Source organism: Rhipicephalus sanguineus, chromosome 1 (genome assembly GCF_013339695.2).
Source record: "Rhipicephalus sanguineus isolate Rsan-2018 chromosome 1, BIME_Rsan_1.4, whole genome shotgun sequence".
Classification (NCBI taxonomy): Eukaryota; Metazoa; Arthropoda; class Arachnida; order Ixodida; family Ixodidae; genus Rhipicephalus; species Rhipicephalus sanguineus.
Genome location: NC_051176.1, coordinates 333,423,783 through 333,435,978, shown reverse-complemented (window position 1 = coordinate 333,435,978; position 12,196 = coordinate 333,423,783). Strand labels below are relative to the sequence as shown.

The window sequence follows — 12,196 nt, the reverse complement described above, 5'->3', positions numbered from 1 at the left end:
TCGACGAAAGGCTCCTTCTACCGAAAGTTTGAACGGCCGACAGCGACGTCAGCTAGCGAGCAGCTGAAGCAAAGCGGGAACACAAGTTACATTCGCCGTCACACTTGCGATTGCTTATCGCGAGGCAATATTGCCGCACATTAGGAAATAATGAAGTATACGCAATATCAGCGGCGCGTACGCATGATCACGGTCGGCATTAGTACCCTGATATTGCTGATATTGAGCTTTGCGGAGTTTGGTGCATGACGAGCGAAAAAGTGGGAATGCGATATCATGTTCTTAGCAACCCTACAGCGGCAGGTGTCGCGGCCGTGCGGTGATAAACGAAAGAATGTCGTGGCACCCTTCGGCCAGTAAAAGTTGCCTAACGAGGGCACATAGAATCAGTACTACAAAAGACAGTCTGCTTATGGTCTGTGTCTGAAGACGACACCATTTCGGAAATGGAACGAAAGCACGTGCATCGTTTCTGCCACGACGCCGTTACCGGCGCAAACTGGAGACCGACCCGGTTTGCTGCGAAGGTGCCCGGTTCATACGCGTGCTGTGTCTGCGGCATGATTCCGATGCGAACGGTGCTGCTGCCGTGTTCGCACATCCTCTGTCGATCTTGCCATGCCGCCAGCTCGGAAAATGGTGCCGGGCTGTGTCCCTTGGATAGGCAGCCATTTGAGGAAGCGGACAGCGTCGACGTTAACTTCCCCGACAGCAAAGTGCGCAGCTTCCAGGTCAGTAGCTAAATCTATTTATTTACTTTACTTGGAAACGCCATTCATCTACATCACTCTGAACGGTAAAAGTGGCAGCTATTCGATTTCAGTGCTTACTCATTCGGCTTATCATATTGGTCCGGTTAGGTGTGCGGTTGAGGCCAGCATTTATATTCCCGTGTACCCGCACCTTACGTAGTGCATAGGTTGCTGTACATCGGATGGTAAATGACGGCGGCCGCCTTTCCTTTGGCCCAAAATGCATGAACATGCGTGCACTGCCATTTATGGGCACGTCAAGAAATACGCCAGGGGGTCCAAATTAATTCGCAGGTCCCCTACTACGGCTTGCCTCAAAGACCGTTCATGCTCTTGGCACGTAAAACTTAAGAAATAAACTTTTTAGATAGTTTGACACCAAATAGAAGTAGGTTTCAAAAGTTAAGGACGACGATACCGCGTATTTTATATAGGCTGTAACTGTTCAGCAGTTGCTCTTTTGTGGCATATATTTCACGTGCTTTAATCCTTGGACGATAATTAATTCAATCTGGTGATAAGTGCTACCAAAGCACAGCCGGCATTCCTGAAACGTTAGATGCTCTTAGGTCTCCTCACTCGCATGGAATGCAAAGCAAGTGAACAACGTCGGTTTGCAACGTTGATCAACTCAATTTTCGAACATGTTAAGTGACTGCACCAAAGTTGAAACGCAAGTGGCGTTAATTTGAAGCAGTTTGCTGGGCTAGTTGGAATACTGAACTTTGATGCATTTCCACCGGTTAAGCGAAATCGAAAACAAAAACAAGAATACATGCAGACACTGAAAGCAAAGGGGGCACCAAGAACGCCGGCGTTCTTACTGTCCCCTTTTTCTTTCCGTGTCTGCGTGCTTTTTCCTATTTCGTTCAAGCGCTAGAAATGCGCCGACGTTAATTTGAACCCACTGAAGAATATATGTCCAATGCCCCGGAGTTAGAATCTGGGGGGTCAAAAAGAAGAGTTTAGAAAAGGTTACGACACATGACAGTACACTTCCTTCCTAGATAGCGCATGTGAGGGTGCGCTGTCGTAAAGCTTTTCGATTGCCATTGCCTCGATAATCTCGCGTTCATCCGCATCTTTTCCGTTCACTATCACCTCGGCGCTGTCCAAAAGAGCTTGACACTCATATCTGCGACAATGGGGAGACAAGTTTCCTGTGATCGCGCATGCCTGAATATAGTTCGCGTGTTCCCTTGCACTAACATTTGCGCAGTGTCCCGTTTGCCGTTTGTGGACGCAACCAAATGACAGTGGTAGGCTGAATACAGAAGAGTGTAGGATTGGCCGGCTGCATACACGACGCGATGATCGCATGGCGTATGCACGCTTGCAATTTTTTAATATCGCACGAACGTTGATCCCTAGACATGGTTGAAACCAACGTATGTAGGCGAGAAGTAACTATTTCCTACATGACATGCAAGCGTAGAGAGCACGCTAGTGTGCCAGCGCCATTTGCGGCGCCGTTAGCTTAGATTCGTATACACTATCCGCCTGTGGTCCGGCGCTGTGGTATAGCGGTTACGGTGCTCGGCTGCTGACCCGAAGGTCGCGGGTTCGATTCCGGCCGCGGCGGTGGCATTTCGATGGAGGCGAAATGGTAGAGGCCCGTGTACTTAGATTTAGGTGCACGTTAAAGAACACCAGATGGTCGAAATTTCCGGAGCCCTCCACTACGGCGTCTCTCATAGTCATATCGTGGTTTTGGGACGTTAAACCCCAGATATTACTATTACTATCCGCCTGTGTATTACTTGTCTATTGCTTTTTTTTATTCCAATTTCCTTGCCCGTCCACATTGCGCGGTTTCTTTGGCTGCAGTTACAGGACAGATAAAAAGAACTTGCACTGGTAGATCGCAGTTTTTAGTCTCGCATGGTTTTGTTCTTACCGCTTTTGTTTTGCTTCTTTATTTATGGAGACTAATACAGGCATTCTGATAGGCCGTGCGTCGTCCTTAAGGGAACGGCATGGCAGACGACGCTTGCGCTATCGCTGCTTTGTGCGCCTGCGCATGACATAATAAAAAAAAAACTCCTTGTATAAATATTCTTGCCTCACTTTTTTCGTCAGCTATTCTCCCTTTTCACGATAGAAATATGTGCATGTCTGGCCTCTATCCGCAATACGAGTGTTCTAATCGGGCAACGCTATTTCAAGTTGGTGTCCGTAGAAAGCCACACATGGCCTCTATAAATTCTTGACACGTTGTACCTCGTCAGCCAAGGGACCACTTTTGCCTCGCAATATGCATATTGCCGTAACCGCAGCCAGGGTGTCTGGGTCACTCTGGTTGACGTTGTTATAACATATGGATGAACACGTTGTAAACGGAAGAAAGTAGAACAGCGTCTATCGTTGGCCGATTTGAAAGGGCATTTGTCACAGCAGCTTCAGTCGTTCAATTTCGGTTTTCTGTTCGTTCTCACTGAATCAGATGCCCGGAAAAAGTGTAGATGCTTTACTTATCAACAAAAGAAAAGACCGTTGCATCAGCGCACAGTCGTTTCTACTAAACCAACTGGAGGTGGCTTTCTTTCTTTTTTGGAATGGCACAAAATGTCGTAATACTGCGACGATCATCCAAGCGGAAGCGCTCGGGATGGCAAGCGCAATGGCAGTTTATTCCGCCTTCCAGAGCGGATAGGACTTCAACAGAAGCTACGCTTAAGATCCGCCTCACTCCGGTCATCACACTCACTAGGTATGGCTGTTCGTTCCGTTTTGCTGCAGTACTTGCCCCGTAGGGCACTAACTCTGGCATACTGTCTTACCGCGTGTCTATACCTGCTAACATGGTCTTTGGCATTGGCTCCGCTACTAAAGCACTCCTAACAGCCTGCTGCAATGCAGTCCTTCCCGCCGGTTCCATGAGGGGGTACAACCACGGGTTGTCTAAGACTTGCCTACTCACCGCCGTGCGGAATAAACGGGCCTGCCATGCAACTTTGTGAGCTTCAATAAACTCTTCAAGAGTACTGTAAACGCCCAACAATATCAAATCTCGCTAATTGAAATGTAGGTGCCCGCGTGTGGCGAGGATCCTTAAAGACCGGGACACGCAACTGCCGAGCTTGTGTGGGTCCCTGCCCACTCGGGGTACCCGGGTAATGAGGCGTGTCCCGATGTGTAACAAACCTGCAGGTGCGCCCATCGGGCCCGGTTTTCCTGAGTGAGGCACCGATTTCTTATAACAATGTCACAAACTTATATAAAAACGAACGGAAGCTTTACCCTCCGCCAGATGACAACGTCACGAGAGCGCAGGCTAGAGTTCTTCGCCGCATACAAACGCACTCTTTCGCCAGTCCTCATAGACTGGCAATTATCACAAACGGAGAATTGAATCCAAATTGTGGAAATTGTAGTCTAAATGAACTAGCCGCACAAGACTACATCTTGTGGGTATGTAGGAATTTCCCAGCTCCTGCCAGCCCCACCAAAATTGACACGGCATGAACTCAACAGAATCGCTGAACGGGAGAAACGGTTAGAGTCGCTTCCCGCATGGAGCGACGCCGCTGCGCAGGACAGCGGACATTTAGTCAAAGTTGATACCACCACCACTGCGACGATCAGAGCACACAGACTTCCCAACTGTTACGCGTATGGGTGCGCGGGTGTGTGTGTATATATATATATATATATATCCATTTTTCTGAAATTAAAATAGTCCGATTTACATCTGTATTTCGGCCATATACTTTTTCATGAGCTAATTTGTCCGCCTTTGTTAAATCTCGCGACGTCAAAATAACCAGTAAGTTGCTCGAAATTTTAGAGAATATAATGCTGGCTGGTATTAAAATGATTTGTCTCATTTCACGCTATTTTGACACTGTTTGTCAATCAACGTTTCTCTTGCTCCTGTGTTATGATCTGTCTTCGTAAAATGCAACGATATTCCGGTAAGTCCTGGACCTCTGCCACTAAACGTACTGCCTAAAGGGACCGACAACTGAGTTTCTCGACCCAGTTTTTTACGCCGCGACAGGAAGCTGATCGTTCGTAGCGTTTGTAGTTGCAGTGGTTTATCCGAAAAGCACGTAGTTATTTTATAAGTAGTATTTTTCGATCTGAAAGGCTCCAAACACGCATGGAGGCTTGCTCCAGCAACGCTGAGAATTGATAGCGATGCCGCTAGCCCTTGTGAAAGCTGTCTTTGTTCTGCTTTCGCAGGAGTTACTGTAACTATGCTTAACCACCTTTATTTTGAGCTTTCCAGCCATTTTTGAAAATAGCAAGCTGTTAGAATGAGATGTGTGGCTTTATACACCTTCCGGTATTTGTACAGCGTTGTGTGCGCCTGCGCCCAAGGTGGCCTGCACCTGTGTCATGGATGGCTTGTCCCAGCGTCGTTACTCTCTCGATACACGAGCCAAGCCAAGTAATCGAAAACATAACTGTGCATATGCACGGCCGCACCGAGTAGCAGCGCGCGTCATTTCTGAGACGAAGTGTAGGTAGCAAAACTATGTCGCTCCAAAATCTTAGCGACCTGAAAACTGCGTGCACGGTTGCATGAGCCCGCTGAAAAGTTGCTCAAGACGCGCTGACGAGCATGGGATTATTACGTCACGTGAAGGCAGCGACACTTTAATGCATACTACTAACGCAGGCCTATATGTACATTATTATGGAGTAATACCTTTTAATATAAAGAAACGAACAATACTTCAATACTAACAAAAGAATCCTCGACCGCGTACAGCAATCAACGGTCACGTGGCCGTCTTCATCGGATCATTCATGTTTTTGCCGTCAGAGGCGCCACAGGTCATTTTTCGCGACTTTCAATTAAGAAATAAAAGTATAAATTCATCTCTGACGAAGAAAACAGGGTTGGTTTGAGTCAGTGCAACGGACAATCTTTACATCGGTGGAGTCAACTCATTTCATATTCTGGCCAGTTGTCGGTCCCTTTAAGTATGTTGATTTTTTTCTCATTTCAAGGTTTACTGCTGGAACGAAGCGCAAGGATGCGAGTTCGTGGGCTCTATGGAAACTATGCTGCGGCACTACGAGCATGAATGCACATTTCACGTTGTGGAATGTTTGCGGTGCCCCGAGGCGGTGCTTCACAAGGACCTGGTTAAGCACTACGAGAACGGCTGCTTCGCCGCTTCTTCACAAGCGGCCGAAGAGAGTTCGTCTGCGGAGTCGGCAGCGGTGACGCCCGGAGACACGAGCGCCGCAATGGAAGACCAGAGGATGCTGTTGCAGGATCTGCGTCGTGGCCTGTCCGCGATTACGAACCACCTGAATGAGGTCGCAGAACGCGCCAAGAACCACGAAGTCTGGTACAACAGCTTCAATAGCGACTTCAGGGCGTCTATGCTGGAATTGAAGAGAGACATGGCTCAAATGTCCAACGTCGTCTCTTCGACGCCGTCGCGCGGACGGCGTGGTCGGCAAAGCAGCCCGGCAAGCGCAGACAGGGTATCTCTGTCCTTGGAATCGGAGAAGATACTCGTGCTGCGAAAGTTGGAACATTTTGCCCACATGTCGCTCAACCAGCTGGAACTCGTGCGGCAGATTGTCACTCAGCCTGCATGTCACCGGCCTGTGATCGTGGACTGCAAGCCCTCTGTGCGTGTTGAAGAGAAGTTCCGCCGCTTAAGCGGTGCAGTATCCACGGAACATGGCTTGGGCGATGACGTTTCGAGGCAGATTTACACAATGTACTTTGAGAATGCCGAAGGAATTTTTTCGTGCGGGCCGACATCGAGGAAGCTTGCTGATGTGACTATGTCGTGCACGAGGGACACGTATTTCACGGTTGTCGTCTCGAAGGAAACCTTCGAATTAGATGACGCTGGCATGCTCTGTGTGGATATTGAGTTTAACGGACTTCTTGAGCACTCTCGGTGCGTGTTGAGTGGCTGGACCGTGAAAATTAAACATCCCATGAACGCCGACGGTGACCTCGAGTTGAGAGGCCCCGACGAAGGCCGCTGCGAGTGCACGCGAGCTGTGGAAAAATCTGAGCATATTCACAGTTGTTTCGCTGTAAATCTAGATCCCGTGCGGTCTGGCGACTTCTTTAGTGACGGCTGCATGAGGCTGGTGATCCAGTTTGATCATTAGTCGCTTAATGGTCGACAGTACGAAACATGCTTCTCAGTGCAAGATTTTCTTTGCGACGACGCTTGTTGATGCTGCGCCAGCTTTACAGGTGTCTTTATACGACCCTACTCATTTGTCAAGTAAACCTCTCCGACTGGCCCGTTTCGTTCTTTTCTGTTCTTGTTTACTTTTTGCATTACTTGAAATCTCTTAATTGTTTTGACATTTGTTGCCCTGTATGTTACGACAGGGAATTTTACCTGTGTAATTTTCCCTTGAGAACACTTCTGCGCATTTTTGTCTATTAAAAACACTGCTGGTTTCTGTGTAAACAGTGTTGCGTATGGCTTTTCGTCTGAATCTGAAAAGCCCTTTCGTTGGAGTTTACGGGGCCGTCACCAGTAAGGACATCCGTCCTTGGGTCATTCCACGCAAAATGTCCCAGTCATTTTGGCGACCATCTGAAATGCGATTGAAAAAAAAAATTGTGCCGATTTCTTGCATGAAAAACACTAAGTTTCTAGAATATTTCGGAGAGAAAAAATTTTTGGTCATGTGGGATCTTTACGAATTTCGCAGAATGTCGTCTGTTGAAAATTTCTGAGAGCATTGTTTTTTGTTTCAATGCCAAATTTGGTTTACATATTAAGCAAAAGCGTCTGCGTAGGATTTTGGAGTCAACTATATTACTGCAATTTTGTTGCCTTATAGGCCTCCCCAAGTTTTGTCAATGTTCTATGTTTGTATTTTTCCCTTGTAATACTGCGGTATGAATATTTCTGCAATCAATACTTACTCCATGGAAGGTATTTTTTGACGTAAAAATATTTGCAGACCACTGGAGTTTGAAAATCTTACGAGGAAGGAAATGACAAACTTGTGAAAATCTTCATTTTGGGCCACATTGAGACTGTTTACACCACTTGGTGCTCCAATTAAAAATCACCTTTACACCTCAATCCAAAGGAAATAAACAGTTCTTTTGTATGGCAACTTTTAGCATTACACTTTTTGTTTTAAGGAAGAAAATAATTTTTGAAGTTCGCCATTAACGGCTATCTTTCCATTTGTTGCTGCGGCGGCTTCATCTTGAAGTTGCCCATTGGCGTCAATGGGAAACTTCAAAAATTATTTTCTTTATTGAAACAAAAATTGTAATGATAAAAGTTGCCATAAAAGAAGTACTACTTATTTGCTTTCAATTGAGGTATAAAGCTGATTTTCAATTGGAGCACCACGTTGTGAAAGTCGCGTCTCAATATGGCCCAAAATAAAGATTTCCAAATTTGTGTTTTTTGCTCGTAATATTTACAAACTTTAGTGGTCTGAAAATATCTTTGTCACAAAATATACTTTCCGTAGAGTGAGTATTGATTACTCAGATATTTATACACATCGCGGTACTAAATGGGAAAAAATTCAAATATTAGAACATTTTGACAGTGTGTGTAGGTGTACATGGCAGAAAAAAATGCAGTAATATAGCTGAGACTCCGCCATCTTACGCAGACGCTTTTGCTTAACATGTCAACCAAATTTGGCATTGAAACAAGAATCGATACCCTGAGAAATAAATTTTTAACAAGCGGCACTCGGACGACATTCTGCGAAATTTGGAAGGCTCCCACGTGACCAAAAATGTTTGCTCTCCGAAATATTCTAGCAATTTACAGTTTTCAATGCGAGAAATCAGCACAATTTTTTTCGATCACATTTGAGATGGTCGCCAAAATGGCTGGGACGTTTGGCGTGGAATGACCCCTTGTTAATCGCCAGATCTTTGCCTTCTGACAAGGATAATCGCATAATTACTAGCACCGAACACATACTTGATGTATTGAATAGATAAACGTGCTATAAGAAGAAACAGACACGTTGACATTCGCGCAGACTGAGAACCAACTAAGTTTTGCGCCACCACATCATAAAGAATAATACGTAAAATGAACAAATTTATGCTATTCGACGGAACCTTACTGATATGCATATCTAGAACTGTCTGCTTTCGAATTGCTTCTGGAGCTGTTGTAGCTGTTTCGTACGCGTATTGTGGGAAGAGTGACGTATGGGGTTTTGACATGTTTGTGACGGTGAATAACGCAAAACTGAAGCCAGTACAAGATGAAACTCTGTATTGTGTGAACCTGCAGCCGCAAAAATAATTAAGTAACAATAAGTGTTGAAGATTGGGCGAGTTGGTTCGTCGTACTTGAACTGGTATAGCGCATTACGGAGAAGAAGAAACGGCCGAGCAGACCGACACAAGAGGACAGAGCGCTAACTTCCAACTGAGCTTTATTGTGAAAATGCATCAAATATGTAGACATGCGCAAGCATACAAAAAACACCCTTTCGCAACGCCAAGATTAGGCATACCATCGCACCGTCACACGCCACAGATTCATAGACGGTTTCCTTGATTAAGGAAGGCCACTTCATGTTCAGATAAAGCCAACGAAGGGGCGCTGATACATCTGATGCCAGCTCTTGCTATACAATGCGCTTCAATAATCTCTCGAGTGATTTGTGACGGGTGCTTTCTAAGTACTTCACATTGATCAAACATAGGGGAGCATCCACAATCGCGGCAGTGAATTCCAATGTGGCCCTGAACTGCTTTGTGAACATTATAATGGTGCTCTTTTAGCCTTTCATTAAGGCAGCGCCCCGTTTGGCCGATATACCTCTTACCACATGAGAGTGGTATCGAGTAAACCACCCCCACTTCACACGGCACAAACCGAGTTTTGTGCTTAGTTGAGCAAACAGTGGCGCGTGATTTGAGGGGATTGACTGCTTTGCAAAGCCGCTGTAACTTATCAGGCGCTGTAACTTATCAGGCGCTGTAACTTATCAGCCGCTGTAACTTAACAATAGCTGAAAAGCTATTAAAACAGATGAAAAAAGACTGCAACTCCGAGGCTCAGCCGGAATCTAACGACCGAAAAAGACCCGTGGTTTTGCCCTATGTGCATGACATTTCCCACCGACTAAAAAAGATAGGGGAGAAGGTTAGTGTGAAAGTGGTGTTTTCGGCGCCTGATAAGTTACAGCGGCTTTGCAAAGCAGTCAATCCCCTCAAATCACGCGCCACTGTTTGCTCAACTAAGCACAAAACTCGGTTTGTGCCGTGTGAAGTGGGGGTGGTTTACTCGATACCACTCTCATGTGGTAAGAGGTATATCGGCCAAACGGGGCGCTGCCTTAATGAAAGGCTAAAAGAGCACCATTATAATGTTCACAAAGCAGTTCAGGGCCACATTGGAATTCACTGCCGCGATTGTGGATGCTCCCCTATGTTTGATCAATGTGAAGTACTTAGAAAGCACCCGTCACAAATCACTCGAGAGATTATTGAAGCGCATTGTATAGCAAGAGCTGGCATCAGATGTATCAGCGCCCCTTCGTTGGCTTTATCTGAACATGAAGTGGCCTTCCTTAATCAAGGAAACCGTCTATGAATCTGTGGCGTGTGACGGTGCGATGGTATGCCTAATCTTGGCGTTGCGTAAGGGTGTTTTTTGTATGCTTGCGCATGTCTACATATTTGATGCATTTTCACAATAAAGCTCAGTTGGAAGTTAGCGCTCTGTCCTCTTGTGTCGGTCTGCTCGGCCGTTTCTTCTTCTCCGTAATGCGCTATACCAGTTCAAGTAAGTAACAATGCAACGATAGCAGCGAGCACACTCATCGGTCGGCGATAATCTGATCGTCAGTGAAACACGTTGGCTTTTATTCATGCCTAATCGAGCATTCCTGCTTTGTGGCTGGTGGTTGCCTTAGTTCGAGATGAAACTCAACTGCTCGCGACGTGCGCGCAATCTTATCAGAACCTTCTAAAACAATCGTGAAGGTTCTTACACCTTTTGGCCTGGCCTGAACATATGGTAACACGTGTAGCAGTTTTTGTAAGTGAACTCCAGTCGTATGAAAATAACGAAACAAGCGCGCGTGGTGATGCCTCTCTGAAAAAAAGCATCCTCCCGACGCTGCAAATAGAGTATGGAAGTTAGAACATATGGAAAAAGTTTACAGAGTAAGTCTGGAATAATGTCCCATAGTTCGTCAGCGCGCATAGTAAGGTTTAAAGCGCACTACGTGGAGGTTCTCGGGTTCTGCGCGACGCCGCTGTGATTGGGTCAAGCCCAGCGGGCCCGACTCCGGTCCAGTACACCGCAACGTACTGTTATCTTGTAAGACCAGAATAATAGTCTCAGTAGCTTCTTGCTAAGCCCACGTCTGTGTCCAGATCCAAATATGGTCGCCTGGTTATATATGGCGTCTTCGAAGATTGAAGTGGCAGTGGCTGGTCTTCTGCGGGGTCTTGATACGCAGGCGGCCAAGGTGTCTTGTTGGTTCGGACCGCTGCAGATAGGTATGGACGTCGAGGTTTTCTTCGCCTGTGATGTTCGGTAGCATGGATACAAATATTGTTGCCAGATTCCTTCTGTAACCAGGCTTTAATGGCGTAAGTTGCTTTGTTTTCTGCAGAGCAGAGGTGTAAGCAAATAAGTACGTACGGGAGGATAGCGTCCCACGCCTTCAGCTCATCGTCGACGTACATGGCTAATTTTTCGGCCAGGGTCCCCTTTAGGCGTTTCGTAATACCGTTGGTCCACGGTTGGCAGGCGGTTGTTCTGCGTTGACTTGTCTGACTGTACTGGTCTGAATATACTGAAGAATCACTTGGGTAAGTTCCTCTGTGGACGCCATTTATTTGTCGGGGATGAGGGACTCTGTCGCACCATGTCGTAGTAGGATGTTCTGACGAAAAACTTCTCCACTTCGGTCGCAGTGACTTTCGGTAGGGCTTTTCTTTCAGCGTACCGGGTGAGGTGATCCATGGCTCCCACGATCCCTTTATTGGCGGTTGTTGACGTTGGGAACGGCCCCAAGCATTCCATCCCGAGTTGCTGTAAATGTAGGTAACATGGTTCTAAGGGTTGTAGGAATTCCGCTGGCCTTGTCGGCGGTGTCTTGCGTCGCGCTTAGGGTACCGGCATATTGTGACGCAATTGCCGACGTCGGCGCTAACGTGCCGCCAACAATAATTCTCCTGGATCATGGTGAGCGTACGCGAGAAGTCGACATGACCAGCAGTCGCGTCGTCATGCAGTGCCTAAAGAACATCTGGACGCAGTGTCGAGGGCACAACAAGAAGGCAGTTGGCGCGAACTTTTCATGAGTTTTTACGAGCACGCCATCTGGTAAACAAAACGACGGCAATCGACACCTGAACACTCTTGGGACAACGTCCATCTTGCTTTCCAAGTACTTTACAAGGCTTAGTAGTTCTGGATCGCTCCGCTGAGGCTTCGCGAAGTCATGGGCGCTTTCCAGGAAAGTGTCATCATCCTGATCATCTTTCGTCG

The 12,196-nt window shown here is 46.6% G+C and overlaps 1 protein-coding gene across 1 annotated transcript; it reads left to right on the top strand.

The window, feature by feature from the left end:
• The first annotated feature begins 419 nt into the window (after nucleotides 1-419).
• Nucleotides 420-6,851, top strand: LOC119379558 (uncharacterized). The gene is made up of 2 exons (XM_037648859.2): nucleotides 420-731; nucleotides 5,712-6,851. The coding sequence occupies exons 1-2, from the start codon at nucleotides 447-449 to the stop codon at nucleotides 6,843-6,845; spliced, it is 1,419 nt and encodes a 472-aa protein (XP_037504787.1). The 5' UTR covers nucleotides 420-446; the 3' UTR covers nucleotides 6,846-6,851.
• The last annotated feature ends 5,345 nt before the right edge of the window (nucleotides 6,852-12,196 follow it).